Here is a 17161-nt window from a genome sequence, read left to right on the forward strand (position 1 = left end):
GAAGGGTTTTCACAGATGAGAATCTAATTCAGAAATGACTGATGAATAATTGGTGGTCATGATGAACTGCATAATTTGAGTAATAGAAAATATATGAAATCATTAACACACATTTCTTATGACTTTTTATTTTGATTGGTTTCCATCCTATTTCCTGGAATATATTTTCCTATGAATCATATAAGAAACTGGAATATTAAATCGATGCCTTCAACAGTATGTCATCGAAAAGGGAATTAGTAACAGAAACACTCAAAAAAATAAATAAATCTAAAGTGGTTATGTTTTGGAGATATAAAGAAGCAAAAGCTTAAGGTTGAATTAGAGAAGAGCAAATGATGACTGATAAAAGAGTTACAAGCAGGAATTAATCTTGTCTTGGGTGTGTTTTCGACACAAACAAAGAACACAAGAAATAGTGTGAAACACAATTAACAACATTTAAAAAAAAAAAAGAGCTGCTGCCAGAATCCGAAAAAAAAAAGAAATTGGTAGACAAATCAATATTTACAGTCAAAATTAATTATACATTTTAATGATGAGAAGGGAAAAATGCAAACCCTGTTATCAGCATTTCTGCAGCACCCTTCATGAGTTGAGTTCCTGTGAAACATGGCTCTGCCATCTGCACCAAATAATCCAGGATTTGGATCTGATTATATTTAAATTGACAACACAAGACCTGAAGAATCACAAACCTCGAAAGAAGAAATCTTGCAAGTGGGCTTAATCCGGGGGTCTCAGGCGTTGGTGCATGTGGTTGCTTTTTCCCGTCAGCTGATTCCTGGGATGCCTCAGTTTTCTCTGAGAAAATGCTGACAGCCAAGTCATGAACTCTTTTCAACGGAAGCTCCTTTGAACTGTACAACAAAGTTGAACGTTCATTTTTCGGCATAGAATGTACAACTGGGAAAATTGCATAATGCAGGCAGAAGATCAAAGGAAGGGACCTCTGCAGTTGCCGAAGAAGCTTAACAATAAGAGCTTCACAAGTGCCAGGCACCTGGTGCTCCAAATCCATCAATGATTCCATCACTGCTGTAACTGCTGCTCCTTCAGACATGTCGCCAGTGGCCTACCAGAAATAAAAGAATAAGAATCTACAGGGGTTGGTCATGTTTGGAGTGAAGAACAAAATATGCACCATCAGCTCTATCACCAAATAATAGATTTGGAACTTGCAAAATAATAATAATAGTAGTAGCAGTAGTAGTAGTAGTAGATTTGGAAAGAATCTCGATACAAATAAAAGAAATTGCTAGGCGAAGAGACAACTTTCACTGGAAAACATCCTTGGTAGTACCAACAGAACTGTTGAGTGATTTTAAGTTGGTGTGTCAATTTGACAAGTAGATTGTACAAAGTGGCTCAAAACATGAGAGAGAATTCAACTCATCAGTGTCACCGACAGTACATGAGCTCTTACACACATGGATCATATATCCTGTCATGTTTAGACACGCTATTATAGATTGGATTTGAATGTCCATGCACTCAACTGCATCAAATTTTCTCTAAATTTTCCTTCATTATGTGCTAGAGTGAACATACTTCCCTTTATGCATGAAAATATTTTCAGCAACCACTGCAGTTAAATGTACAGATAATCAATTTTACAGATCGTATACATGAAAAAGATAAAAAAGCTTATGATCCCTTAGACCTAATTCAATATAGTCAAGGGCATGGAAGAAGTTACTACCCTAACGAATATTGCATTAATTCAGGCCTTGATTCAATTGACTGCATATACAACTATGCCTCATTTATGACAATCAAAAAGAGCAAATTATCATAATTTTGATTGATGAAAGCTTAACAAACATTGTGGAAACAAACATTTGAAATCAAAGATGTTAAGACCAAAATCTGAATATATGAATGCCATCTTTACCAACTAATATTAGGAAAGGAATAGGAGTGCAGTTAAAATGGATGGACAAGTTCCCAAAAAAAAGTTCTAAGAATCTTGGATCTATTATCAATGTAGTTAAAATGAAGAGATGTATTAGTTCTTTGTGATATCATGTTTTCATTTAAATTAAAATGAAATATTTAATTGACAGTTATAAGGTCAACTACACCATGGATCATAGCATTACATAATAATAAAAAAAACATGTACAGAAAATTGGTGTAGCCAAGATAAGAATATTGGGATGAATGTGTGAAGTTATTGGAATAGAAAGAATAACAAATGTTTTCAATAGCGAACAACAAAGCGTAGACCTCATAAAGATAACATATTTAAAGGAGATCTTAGATGCCTTGATCAAATGATGAGTATCAGGATTAGTACTGTGAGCAGAGGTAGAAGATCTAAAATAAATAAATAAAAACAATAAAAAGAGATTTGACTGTGCTTTGTTTTGATGATGCAGCCTACATATAATGCTCGATAGTTTTAGTTTATTTTCATCTGTATATTGTATTATAAAAATGAACTAACATGAAAAAAAATCTACTACATGATTCAGTTGAGTGCTAATAGAAACAGACAAAGAGTCCATCTTAATTCAGGATTAAGGATTCACACAAGGATTTGAAGATACTTTACAAATCTTAAGCACAAAACCAATTAGGAACAAATATGTGTAGCATTATGAAATTCAATTCCAGCATGAACTGTTCTGTGTTGGTTATCAGATATGTCATGTGATGTGCCTGCCACTGCTGCAATATTCTACTGGGCATGACACAAGCAACTCTGTGATCACTAAGGAATTTTTTATGACAGGCACTTCTAGGGCACTCACAGTTTCTCAGAGTGGCTACAGTCACCAACATGCATGAGCAGTTGTTCCCATTTCAGAAAGTAATATTCATAGTTATTTTATCAACATAGAGAATTTAAATTTCTCCATCAACGTAGAAAAATGAATTTAAAGGGTAAAATCATTGACAATCCATCAGCTATCATAAGTATCACATGCCAAAATAGTGCCATCTTAAATGTAGTATGCAAAAGGTAATCAGTTAGAGAGATCTATCCTTTGACAAAATAAGATAGCATATATTGTCCTGCTTTTCAAAACATATCAAGGCATATAACTCAAAATTCACAAGGATGTATACTTGTCATGAACTGGAAAGGAAGACAACTAGTAAGATCACCAGAATAAAAGATAGCTAAAATATTCTAAAAGTTGAGTTATCCAATTCACCAACACAAGATTACCACAAATCTAATACAGAGAATCTGTGTGGTTCTGAAAAGATTGTGAGTTCTTTTTGCCAATATGACTAGTTGCAGCACTTATCTTCATTATGATTATCAAGGTTTTATACAATCATGATCAAAGTATCACAATGAACAACAGATAAATAGCCACAAAAGCAATAGGTGTTGTGAAATAATTAGAAGACATAAATCTAGATGAATACTTCTAGCCCATAAGCACTACCTCCTTTAGTGAAGGAATTATCAATGATGACAATACAGGAGAAGCTGCTGCTGCAGCAGCTCTGGATTGAGTTAGCTCATCACTTAACTGATTTGACTTGTTCAGCATTTTCTGAAAGCCAACATTCTCACTAGGATTTCCAAGGAAAAAGAAAAATCAACATCATTCTTAGAAGAGAAAACCAGATGAAGAGAACATCCCCAAGCATCGAAAGCCAGAAAGTATACCAACCTAGAAGAGACTGAGGTAGTTGTCCGTTCAGTCATTTTGTTTTCAAGATAATCTTTACTTTGTTTGCTCACTGGTGGTCTTTCACGAGCATTTCCCTTTCTCAGTCCCCCTTGTAATGCAGCTTTTGCCTGCAGTGTCCAATCGTTTGCATGAAGTAAAGGATTAGCAACAAAATAATTCATCAAATGTCGATACGCATGTGTTCTTTCGATATAAGGAACCTGTTCAAGGTTTGTAGCACTATCTTCAGTGGATAAGCTGGATGCCTTCTCCAGCATTCCCAACCTAGATTTTGAAGCACGGGGAGTATCAGATTCGTCATTTTTGCCATGGAGGACTACTGTACCACTGATAGACACATCTTCAGATGAAGAGTTCTTGCTGAGAGGCTGAAATGTAGGAGATTGCAATAACATAAGATCTGAGTTACTGACACCAGAAAAATATCCTGTACTCATCCCAAAAACTAATACTCATTTTACCTTAACATTTTGATTGAATGCTGCATGCTTCAAAATTTCTCTTGGAGAGTGTAAGACAACAGTACCTGATCCACTTGACGAAAGATAATCCTGAAAATTAAGTTGTATTTTTAGACTCTTAGAGCCATACTGATATTGACAGAAGACGACCAAAATTAATCTATATCTTTGGATTCAAAATATCTTATGGGCTTTATGGATCACAATTAGGTCTGTGGAGTGTGTAGAAAAGATAGGAAAGAAATGTTAAGATGAGGATAATCATTTAAGATGCTATCGACATGTGATCAACAGACTTCTACAAATGCAATAGTTAGAATTTAGAAGAGATGACATGATTACAATTAGTCGTATGAGGTAGAGGAAGATCTAAAAAGACTTTAAGAAAAATTCTAAATAAAGATTTAAATATTCTTAACATAAAGATATGACTTTTCAAATCCCAATGGTGACAAAAGATCCATGTAGCAAATCCAAATAGTTGGGACTTTATAGCCTTGTTATTATACCTTATGAATCACAAAATTAAAGGATGAAAACCTACATCTTCCAGAGGACTTTGCAGTGCTTTATCATCTTCTCCACTTTCTGCTTCCTTCTTAACTGAAATTTTCGATGTTGATCCATCAAATGTACTTTCCAATGCAGATGTCCACTGACTTTCTCTGTCTGCCACCTTGTTTGTTGGGTTAGAACTATATAGAACATCAGAATTTCTCTCTCTTGCCAAATCACCTTGAGGCAATCTTACAGCACTACGAATAGTCCCTGTACTTTGTGACCCATCCATGTTTGGTCCTGGTGCACGCACAGTGCCAGTGCTCTGGGATACTTGGTTACTTGGTTTCACAGCACTACGGACAGTCCCAGTACCCTGTAATCCACCCATGCCACTCTCCCAGCTAGGATTACTCTGGCCCTTGCTTTGACTGTGGTGAAATCGAAGTAAGTCAAAGATGAAGTTCAGAGGATATGCAAGTTACATATAGTTGACAAAAACATACCTGGAATAAGAAACTTGGTTTCCATCCTTCATCACCTTGGTGGTTCTTGTTGCATCGTCATAGGTATTTTGGAGATGCTGCTGGGTTTCCATGCCTTCTTTAGCAATAAACTTTGGCTTCTCTCTGCCATGTGAATGCAAACTATGAATTGTGATAAATGCATAAAACATTTAAAGTCCAAGTATATTCAAACAAGCCAACATAGTTTGTTAGAATTTTAAAAGAAGAAAGTAATTGCAATTGTAGCAAAATACAAATTGCATTAATGAAAAGACCTTATTCTCTCCAAAAGCCTTGGACTTCTCCTGGCATTTCTGATAAAACGATGTCTAAGGAGCTCCTTCGCACTAGGTCTCTGAAGTCCAGATGTTAAAAACATTAAATTTATATGATGACTTAACATGTGTATAATATCTAGCTTCATAGAGAAGAATGAGTTACTTGCTGAGTCAAATTTATCCAATTATTAAGGGTTACAGCAAGAAGGGAAATCACAATTCCCAGACAGGTGACAAGAGAGAAAAAACAGTAAAAACACCATTATGTTGGACCATTGACAAGACAATTTACTCCACAAGACAGGAGATAAAAGATCAATTAGAGTTAAAATACATGGAAATAACAGGATCAAAACAGGATTTGATTCATATTTTTTAAACAGCATTACCATTGACATTAAAACAATAATATATGAACACCACATATGCACCAGGCAAACATTAGAAAGTCAAACACAACAATCATTTTTACTACCTTATCTAATTAGAATTGAGAAGAAGATATCACATCAAGGAAAAAAAGCTATAGGAACAAAATGTGGAGTCATGCTGCTTGAAACTGATCAGATGCTAACACCATTTCAAGTCTGTACCAGACCAGGACTGACATATCAAATTGACATCCAAGGAACATAGTTAAGGACCTTCTTACTAGGTACCGGACTAGTACATGGAATAGTGGCTATTATCTTCTTGTCATCGTTAAGGGCTGCATGCTACTTCACATTGAAATTTCGTGCTATTTACATGACAAGGGGCTAGTTTTAATCAGATGGTATGAGATACATATAGGAAGTATAGTAATCAAACAGGTGGAGATTGTCAGAAATGCACTTGGAATATCTGAATAGCACAAGTAAAAGCTAAAAAAAGTAGTGCTTCTTCATACAGTCAGCATAACTCTGTCTGGATCCCTTAATTGCAACTCTAAGGAGAATAAAGAAACAACTGAAAAGAAAAGAAAATTAAGTATCTATATTGCCATTCTACTTATTTTTCTTTTACCAAGGAATTACTTATTGTGTCTTTATTTTAAGTAAAAACCAAAAAGGGAAAAGAAAAACTATTTTGAAGAGTGTTTACCTCAGCAGGACTTTTTCTTAAACACAAAGATACAAATTCTTTCATAGGTCGAGAGAAATGCTCATCGAGCTGCATCAAATATAATAATAGTTACTATTTTTTAATCACAAATAAGCTTCATTTACCATTTAGAAAAAATATCCCTACATTCCATACTAAAAAAAATAAGTTGGGTTTGAATACAGACTTTTTCAAAAGAAAAGACAAAGCCAAACCTGAGGAGGATTTTCTCGCGGAATCATAAAAAGAACCCTCATTGGATGGATATCGGCCAAAGGTGGTTCACCTTTTGCCATTTCTATAGCAGTAATACCTAAAGACCAAATATCTGCCTGCATCAGCAATAAGATTTATCCAAGTAAAGTCATTAGAATGTAAACATTAGTACAACAGTTTGTAGTAAAATTTCTGCATAATACCTTTTCATTATATCCTTCAGAATTCTGAATGACCTCAGGGGCCATCCAAAATGGAGTTCCAACAAATGTCTGAAACAGTCCAAACTTGTCAGTAAATCAAATCTCATCTAATTTCTGAAGTAAGCTAAACAGGCTTGAAGATTAATAAGACCAAGTGCAATAAAGCATCAGAAACAATGCAAATGCTTCAAAAAGGAAAAAATCAAGTAGCAAGTGAACAGAATGAAATTCTACATAATGTACCTACCAATTACAAGGTGAGCCTTGCGGAATGGTAACATTTCCAATGTAGCACGGTTCACATAGTGATACAACCTTTCTGGTTATTGGAACTAAGGCTGTTGCGCATCTGATCCTCCAAACTTCACAGGCAGGAGCCTTGTGCACTTGACTTTAGAAATAATTTGTGGCCTTTACAGTTTATGACATATATTTAGGCAACATTGTGTAAATTGCATGTTCTTAAAGTTCATAAATTCAATGTTATACTCACTTACAAAGTGTGTAGTCTTTCAAAACAACTATACAAACCTTATGTGCAATTGTCAGGCAAGCCCTGGCAAAATATGTGACTACTACTGCTCAATACTACCACCCCATGCAGGTCATCACATACTACCCTCACAGGGTACCTGCATGAGCATGGTACCGGTATGTGCATGTGCCTACCTAATTACTTCTAGGTAGTTATAGACCATGCCAACTGGCATGACTACTGTGCCTGGGTGGGCTGGATGGCATCTACCATGGCAACACGATGCAGGTACAATGGTGTGCAAAAAATGACAATCCTTGATTTAAGTAAGAAAAATGATTTTTTTTATAAGACTATAACCACTAATCAATTATGATTAGTGCAATACTGCTTAAGTGCTTGACAAGAAGAGATCTACCATGCCAAACCAGAAAGATCAGCAGAAATTGATCTTGACTTGAATTTAGCAAATGATTGTTGTTTGCACTTGTTAAATTTGCAAGATGTCCAACTCTCCCTATCAGCATTTTTATGCATCATACATCCTAAGCACTGAAACACTCCATGTTGAAAATTACTTAACATATGGCACTCCCATCTTAAACTTTCATGACGAAACCCCACTACATTTTTTTTTTTTTTTGGCCAAAGGGAAACATCAGATTAACATAACTGAAATTTTCAATTACTGAAGCAAGCCAAAAGAATATATAAAGTGGTTACTAGTTAGCATCAGACCACTTAACATGCTAAACTATGAAACTTGAATACACTCTTGGATCTGGGATACAAACAGTATTTACCACGGTTTGCTTTATCGGTCCATACCGGTGTACTGATCAAGTATCGGTATAATAGATGCTAAGCTGTACCAAGCTGTAATGAGTGTACTGACATATGGTACATGAGGGTATACTAATGTAACTCTCATACCCCCCGTCGGACAGGTACATACCGCCCGTACCGAGCGGTATGCCATGGTACAGCAAACCTTAGTATTTACTAATTTTAAAAGCACCTAGTGCAAGATAATTTCATGAAGTATAAGTAAAACCCTAGCTATAAAGGCTTCAATAATTGTTAAGGAAATACCTTCCTTCTTGACATTGTTTTTGTCAATTGTGCAGACACACCAAAATCTGCAACCTACAATATAAACACATATTACATACAATGGCATCAAATGTCAATTATATTCCTCCAATCTTTATGTGTCAACAATAGAGAAAGTATCTGCTAACCTTAACATCTCCTTTTTCAGTTAGCAAAATGTTGGCAGCTGAAAAATATTAAATTAGATTAAGTTGTATGTTCAATGTATCTTAGAAGCAAATAAAACATGCTGAAGGGGCAAAAAATAACCATAGTATGAAACCTAAGCAATATTTCAAAGTCGCACAAACAAGACATCAGTACATATACATAAGCAATGGAAGCAGGTCATAATCAGGAAAAAAGAATGACCTTTTATATCCCGGTGAATCTTTCCTTCATTGTGAAGGTACTCAATTGCATGCAGCAAGTCACGAAGAATGCATGAAATAGACATTTCATCCAAAGGAGGACCAGTTTGAAGCTACAAAAACAAAAGTAATCAGGACTAAGTATCTAAGAAATGTTATGAAAAAATCTTAACTTTGTCAGGATTTTCCCTAATTTTCACCCATGCATAAAATTTAGAGATAGACGATCACTCTCAGATGCAGAAAACAGATATGGTTTTGTGGAAATTCATAAAAACTAATTGTCTAACTCAACACAATAGCATGGTACAAGAAACACAGTGGATAAGAATTTTAAATGAACTAAGGCATATAGTTAACAGAATTACAAGCAAAGTAAAGGTTCTCAGCAACTTCAGATATGGCGGAAACAACTATGGGAAAGTAGTTCTTGTTAGCACAATTTTCTCCTTGTCATTAAAGCTGCATAGGAAGAACCAGTAAGGTAAATGGAAAGTTGGACATATATAACTGTGAAGAACCAGTTGGAACTGTTCTGTTGAGGTTAGATATACAAAACATATGGTATCTTTAAAGAATGAAAATTCATAATTTTGAAAACATCAAAGGCAGATAATTAGAATGCTATGACAATGTTTCAACTTCCTTTGCTAAAATCTGTCAAATCTCAAAGAAACTACTCAGCCATCCATCACCACTTAGCTCCTTTAACCTGCATCCAGTGCCTCTATAGCAGCGAGCCTAGAATATTTGGAAGTAGAATATAACAAATACTAATATCAAATCAGTGTTTTTAAAGGCGATAGGTGGCAAAAGGCACCAAAGGCCCAAAACGCCTTAGGCGCTAGGTGATCACCTAGGCACCCACTCGGACAAAGCGAGGCTCTCTAGAATATTAAAATATTTAAATATATAATATAATTTTAAAATATAAAATAAATAGAATATAAAATATAAAATATGGTAAAAATAGTTTTAATCATCAATTCAAAGGATTAACAATCCCCTATTAACAATAATTATAATAGTGCACAGTAAGAGAGAGAGAGTGGGGGGGAGGGGAAGAGGAGTCACAAATGGTGAAAGGTGGGAAAGGAAAGGGCGATCGCGATGGAGGAACCTTCGAACGATGGCAACGATGGCGGAGGAACCTGCAGACGGCGACAGTAGAAACGGAGAAAGTTGCAGACCTATCCCTTGATGGCGAAGGGAGCTACACACGAAAATTAGGCGATAGAGGGAGTTGCGCATGAAAAAAGCAGTGGTGAAGGGAGAGCAGCCATTGACAGCGGCTACCTTTGGTGGGACCAGAGGTGAGTTGGGGCAGCGAAGTAGGGTATGGGGGTCTCGCGCGAGGGCGAGGTGGTTTTACTATAATGTTTAGTTGGTTCAATCGAACCAACTAGGTATTGTTCAATCACACTAGAGTTGACCATCTGATTTGAATGCACACCTTCAACTGGGCGCTCGCCCAAGGCACCCGGCGCCTAAGTTCAAGCGAGCGCCTAGGCAATGCTTTACTGAAGCATGTCATCCAGCTTCTGGGGAAGGCGCTTGAGCCTCACCTCACCTCACCTCGCTCGAGCACCTTTTTAAATCACTGCATCAAATGAGCCACCAATACTGTCAATCTCCATAGAACAGAGCTATTGCAGCTCTTTGCCACCTCTGTTTCACCAGGCTCCTCCTAGTGTTATTAATTCTTGTGTTCCCCTGTCTTTGTGACAGTAACACCATTTAATTTGCACAAGAATAGTGAAATGTATTCCCTATTGGCCTAAGCACAATCAAGTTGTTTATGTGTCAGTTGCAGCAAGTGGATTTATCTAGTCCACCTATACAACATTTGAAATGGGACTAAGAAATATAGATTCCAGATGGGCCCAGATGCTGCAAATGAGTCGAATCAGAGCAACTGGACCAATATAACAGCCAGCCAGCTCCCAATTGCGGTCAATATAAAGGCCACTTTTCTGTTACCAACTTGGTGATATGCAAGAACTGCAATTGGTGCATTGGTCTGGAAGAATGTTGTAACATGCAAGTGGTTACCATGAAAGTAATGGAGAAAATGTATTTCAATTATTTGTTTATAGAACTACCAACCAGAAATTTTAAGTAAAAGTAATCTCTGAACTGCCTATGGAAAATCAAACGATAAAATTTGCTGCTTATAAAATATTAATTATACATGGTCCACTTTCAATGTCTATTAAAGTCAAGCCTGCTTCAAGATAGTAATGAAAATATAGACATAAGAAAGAAAAGCCATTTAGTGCTTGGAGGGTGATAGGCAGACAAATTGTAGTTATGAATGAAATTCCAAATATATAGATTGATCAAGAAAGGTAAAGCTGCCCGTGAGAAGCCTAACAGTGAAATTATCCCCCCGTCAGCAATGACATGAAAGAATTGATGCTGCAATCATTGTCTTGTAACCACATTTTATATTTACCCTCTCCATGGGTCAGGTCATGAAGGGAGACTTTGAGGTTAATCTTTCCATGCATAAGGAAGCATTCATTAGCTCGAATTTTTATCAACCAATCCCATGGAATTATTCAACTGAAATAATGTTTGCACAAGACCCGATTGTAATGTGGAGCTTCCTCAAAGACTGCAAGGAGGAGAAGCATCATCAAAAGCTGATATGACTTGGTTCTTGAATGTTTCTCAAATTTGCATATATCAAATACAGTGCTATTTGTTGTGAGCTAAAAATTCATGATAAGGGCAGACGAGACATGTTAGAACATAGATCAGAGATGCTATGCTACAAGGCAAAAGGATTAGCACTTTCTCAAAGATGAGAAAATGAACAAGCTTCACCTACGCTGTATAGACTTCAAGATATGTCAATTAGTTAAAGATCAACCAATCAAGCATCTCTAAGGAATCAATTTAATCTACCCATGCAAGAAAGATTGGTTGAGATGGAATTTTTCTCAGATGGGTTTCGCATAACATTGTAGTTGCTTCACACAACCTAAGGTAACCAAAAGATAAATTTTGATATTAAGGACCTCAATAAAAAAAACAGCCTGAAAAAAATTGGGACCAGGCTCTAGATTATTCCATGATTGAACTTGCAATTGGGAAGAAAATATCAGTATGATCATCCAAATATTAAATAGTTCAATTACAATTTATTCCAAGTTTCCAACCATTAAGGATCTTTTGTAAGGAGTTGATAGCATCCGTAAAGTGCCACACCACGAAAGACCTAATCAAAGAGGCTAATCAGTTGGATTTGGTATGTCATATATAATCTGTATCTGATTTCTCCATAAATATGTATACAAAAATGTTTTTCTCTTCTTGGCACTATCAAATCCTTCAACAATCCATGCAGCAATTTTCATAAAGTTAAAAAAGAATTGAAACCTAATGAAGGGGAATTGGCCAACTAAGATGGTGGACTCCACTAAACATGGGAGCAATAAAGGAACAGAGAAGCTCAAAATCTTTTATGAAAAGCAACATAAAAGTTTAGTAAATATTCTCTTGCAAAATATACAAATAAAATAAACCAAATATACAAAGAGACAAAACATAGTGAAGATAAGGGTGGTCAGACAACTTAAAATAGCACATTCAGGACGGTAGTCCACTTTGAGACCTATAGTGACAGGGAAAAGGAAGGCTTGTGCCAATTCATCACAATCTACAAAAAATAGTCATTAATTAGCCATTAATAGCAACTCCTCCTTAGGCATCTCACAAGAAAAAGCCATGTATTAGCATTGTAAAGATGGGGCTTCGGACTTGGCAAACATCGGGAGGCTTAGGATGGTGTGCAAGGCCAAAGTTACAGCTAACTAGGTGATGGTCTGAAATTGCACGAAGGCCGGATATCAAAAGGTTTAAGAGATGCATGGAAAATGTTAGCAAGATCTGAGGAAAGACTGAAACGCTCTACAACATTAGGTAACTCATGAAGTGTGATCAATATCAGCAAATCTGAAGAGTATCAGGAGAAGAAGAAGAAAAAAAAAAAGGTGTAGAATAGTAACGTAGCAATACAATGGGTCTGAACCTGGTCATCGTAAATTCATTGATCAACATAAGACAAAATGCACAAGATGTGATGAATTTTTCTATAATGCCATATGCAGGATCATATGAAATGATTTGATGTTAATTTTTATAAGTCACATGATACAGTTTTAATTATCATTAAGTTCTTTTTTCATTTTATAAGCAAACACATCCTAACAGGTTGCAGATCTAGAAACTATGACAAATATTATAAGCTAAGCTAAGTTAAAGTGATTGAAGTGAACTTACCAGATCAGCAACAGAACCACCAGCCATGTATTCCATAACTATCCACAATTTGGTTTGATGGAGATAGGATCCATAATAGTCAGTAATATATGGAGATCTACACTGGGACAAAACTGAAATTTCCTGGAAGGAAAAAAGGTTTTCTATTAGAAAATAATGGTGATTAACATTTGATTAATAGAAAAGCTGTCAAGATCATAACAAACCTTCTGAATATCTTCGATGTCATCTTCACTACAAAAAAAGAAGAATACATATACAAAGCATCAGAATAAGCATCAAAAAGATTTATTTATTTATTTATATAAAGATATGTATGTATGTATAACATGGTGCAACAATGATGTGTTTGCTAATTCCAGATGAGCAACTTGAGAAACACATCAATTTAACAACCAAATAGAGACAATACCTCAATCCATCCTAATTCTGTTTCAAATATTGGTCAAGCTCCAAAAGAACCATGTCATGACATAGTCATGTGAGCAATTGGCAAGGTCAGCTGGAGTACTCTTAAGTTTGAAAACATGATGTGCCATGACTTAGCCCAATGATTCAACAAGTTAAATCAACATATTAAATTTACATCAAAGACAAAGAGTGTGACAAAATAAACTTTGAACAGGGATGAAATTGATCATGATGTTAGGCAGGCCTTTGTTTTTTGCGGTTATGTTCAATAAAGATTCATAATTCATATCATTACTCGGGATGCAATTAATATAATTCAGTCTCATGGTGCTTAATTAAAGAGAGTTTCAGTTTTTAAAATTAGAGGCAAGTTCTACACAAGGAAGCAAATGGCATATGTAGAAAACCACAAGAGATATTAAGTGGTTAATTGAGTTTTACTGTATCAATAGTTCACATCATCTTTTAAAAAAGAAAACAAAAGCTAGACTCTTAAAGGAAGTGATCTCTAACTAAAATCCTAACGTACATGGCAGCTGATCAGTCGCTGACGATGTTTAGAAAGAATCAAGATCAATCCTCACTTGACCATAATATTCAAAAATTTCATGGAGATGACCAGGTCAAACCTGACAAGAACCAGGGTAAATGGAAAGCATGAACTGGAACCTAGAGTAGACCATCACCAACTTCTACATCTGTTTGACATGTCTTTGGCCAGATGCAGAAAATGCAAATAACTAGATGCAGCATATACTATGTAATTCAAATACTATACTATCACCAATAATAGATAGGTTGTTTTGTTTTTTAAGCATCAATCCTTTCAGATTGTCTGTCACCTTGTTGCCACTACTTTATTCGGTAGTATTTTTACGAGTATCATACTAGCTTTTAAGTTGTGTCATCCCTGTACGTAATGGATTCCACATCTCTGCCACTAGTTCAGCCTATAACACACAGATCTAGCCACCCACAATATTATTCTCAAGAGAAGAATTGTCTTAAATCCTCACAAAGAGATCATAACTTATTAGTGCCTGACTGATGCTGTCATTAAGATTGTAACTTATTAGTGCCTGACTGAAGCAGTCATCACCAATCCTCTCCCACAAAATCAAAACAATCTAGGGTTCTTAAAGGATCAAGGCAAATTTGGTAACTGATATCATCATTGAAAATAATTTTACACTCTTGATATGTAATATTCAGTTGTCAAAGCACAAATTACAAAATGTTCTATGCACAAATTACAAATTACAAGCAGGAGAGGCGCACAATGACAGATCATTGTGAGACTTTACACCACAATTCTATTTAAAATTTTAAGACCCCAAAAGAATTCACTCATTTTATTCTTTTTCTCACTAAAATTACCTTCTACTAATTTCTTTATCGTTAGATAAATATACACCATCAGGTTCAATTAGTAAACTTTTCAGTAATATAAAGCTGCCGTAACACATTAACAATGTTGACAATTCCAAACAATACATGAATTCGGCTAGAGTCATGTATCCATTGCCAGCCATATATATGGTGATAATGCTATAAGACTTCTAGCATACTGCTACTGCTCGTTCACATTACAGAAGTTTAAATACTATATAGGGCATTAGTAGTAGCCCTTGACTTTTTCTGGACAGAGCTTTGTGCTAATACTACATATTAAACAAAAACTAGGCTTTCAGTCCTGAAGCAAAATTTTGAGCTGCATGGTTGTGGACCATTAGAAAGAGAGAAAAGCTAATAGGAATGTGCTAACAGCCTATATCATGAAAACAACATTGTATAGTCAGCATGAAGAATCCAGCCTAAAGTTCAATGCTTTGCAATTTTGCATTAGTTGCATACAAGATGCGGACAAATACATTGTTACAATGAACACATAAATTAAGAGATTCATGAAAAACTCTAAATAAGGAACTCACGCTTCCTCCAAGTCAATGACTTTGATTGCAACCTCTTTGTTAAGGTCCTTGTCAAACCTGCAAAACTAGCAAATTGTCAGAGTTGTTTAGGCTTGATATTACTAATGCATGATCATGATGCAGATGTCAGGAAAACCAACAGGAAGTAAAGGTTTGGGACATAATCAGAGTTGTAAAAGTAGAATAATAAAACATAACAGTACAGAAGCATATAAATAACTTGATACAACAAAACAATAGTTTACTAGTATTCATTGTAATCAAAAAATTTGTAAGAGAAATAAGCCACTAGAAGGAGAAAAGGTTGGATAGAATAAGTGAAGAGGGGCATCAAGTTTTTATATGATCACTCAGTATTTCTCTGATTAAAGAAAAATTTTAGAAGATACTTGTTGTTTCAGTCATATTTTATGGATCAAAGTATAGAAGGGTTAAGAAATAACAAATACAAAAAGTTTTGTATAACTGAGATGAGAGTGTTGAGGTAAATGTGCAGAATTACTAGGAAAGGTAAAAACAATACATTTGCGAACAATTAGATGTAGCCCCAATGGAGAATAAAATGAGGATAAATTGTCTAAGATGGTATAAACATATTCAAAGGATATAGTGACAAGATTGGTATCAAGGGTACAAATAAGGTATAGGAAACCTAAGAAGATTTTTTAAAAAAACATAAAAAGAGATACGATTGGTCTTGATTTTATTAGATATGTTGTCTTGCACAAATCTCAAAGGCAAGGAAAGATCCATCTAGATGATCCTAAATAGATGCGACATCACAGCTTCTTGTTGTTGTTGACAAAGCCAATAAAAAGTCATTGAAGTCCTTCACATGAGCAATATAACAATAGACTCTAGAGTCTTTTACTAGTTATTATCAACCCTAGGTCCAGCAACCAAAAACATATAAAAGGGTGGGGGAAAGAATCAAGTGAGACCACCATACTCTCCATACATCACTGACGAACATTGATGCCTCTGGAAAAACTGATGAAGAGGCATTCAACGACTCCATTAGTCGCTGAAACACTGTATAGTTCAAGCTGCCATGTATACCAAAGTCTGAACGGATACAACCAAAGGCCACATTTTGCGTTTTCACGTGTTCACCATAACGCATCTTCTTCCGTAAATAACTCATTAGCCTTAACCAGTTAAAACACACAACACCTAGCGACCATCCAAAAAATCTCACTAAAAAGAAGTCCCTTTTCACCAAATTAACAACACCGGCACAATAATCAACATCAAGGAACCAAAAAGCTAAGGATTCCAAAACCACGAAATGGATCCGGCACTTACCCTCTGAAGACATCGCCGAAGGATCCCCTCCCGATGAGCTCCAGGGAGCTGAATCGGGCTTCAATGGCGGCCAACATGGCTGCGGGATCAGACATCTTGGGATCGAACGACCCCCGCAAATAAACTTCGCTGCTCGCTGTCAAAAAACCCAATTTTTTTACGGCACCCGAAGCCCACCTGCCCCTTTTCGCTTCAATTCGAAGCGAAGGGTGAAATCCGAGTCCTAAATGAACCCTAGAAATGGACACAACGGACGGTAGAACAACGCAATCAAAGGGAAAGAGGAGAGAGGCGCAAGAGGGATGAGAGGCTTTCTTGAGGTGGCGGAAATAGATCTACCCTCCCTCCTCTTAGGTACCTTTGCGTGACCAAAGCGTTGATGGCCGCA

General features: G+C 36.0%; 1 protein-coding gene across 2 annotated transcripts; it reads right to left on the bottom strand.

The window, feature by feature from the left end:
- Nucleotides 1-343: 343 nt before the first annotated feature.
- LOC103982891 (uncharacterized) lies at nt 344-17161 on the bottom strand. 2 transcript variants are annotated; one of them, XM_009399956.3, is made up of 20 exons: nt 16774-17161; nt 15469-15525; nt 13333-13360; nt 13127-13249; nt 8841-8952; nt 8618-8655; nt 8469-8522; nt 6902-6970; nt 6698-6814; nt 6483-6551; nt 5397-5476; nt 5122-5244; nt 4662-5046; nt 4118-4207; nt 3857-4024; nt 3636-3763; nt 3405-3534; nt 951-1075; nt 699-860; nt 344-625 (listed from the first exon to the last, which is right to left on the bottom strand). In XM_009399956.3, exons 1-20 carry the CDS (start codon nt 16866-16868, stop codon nt 589-591), a joined length of 2190 nt encoding a protein of 729 aa, XP_009398231.2. In that variant the 5' UTR covers nt 16869-17161; the 3' UTR covers nt 344-588. The 2 variants fall into 2 exon arrangements, with proteins under 2 accessions (XP_009398231.2, XP_065033523.1); XM_065177451.1 differs by lacking the exons at nt 13333-13360; nt 15469-15525; nt 16774-17161 and adding an exon at nt 11295-11456.

The sequence above is a fragment of the Musa acuminata genome, chromosome BXJ1-4, assembly GCF_036884655.1.
Source record: "Musa acuminata AAA Group cultivar baxijiao chromosome BXJ1-4, Cavendish_Baxijiao_AAA, whole genome shotgun sequence".
In the NCBI taxonomy this organism is placed as follows: Eukaryota; Viridiplantae; Streptophyta; class Magnoliopsida; order Zingiberales; family Musaceae; genus Musa; species Musa acuminata.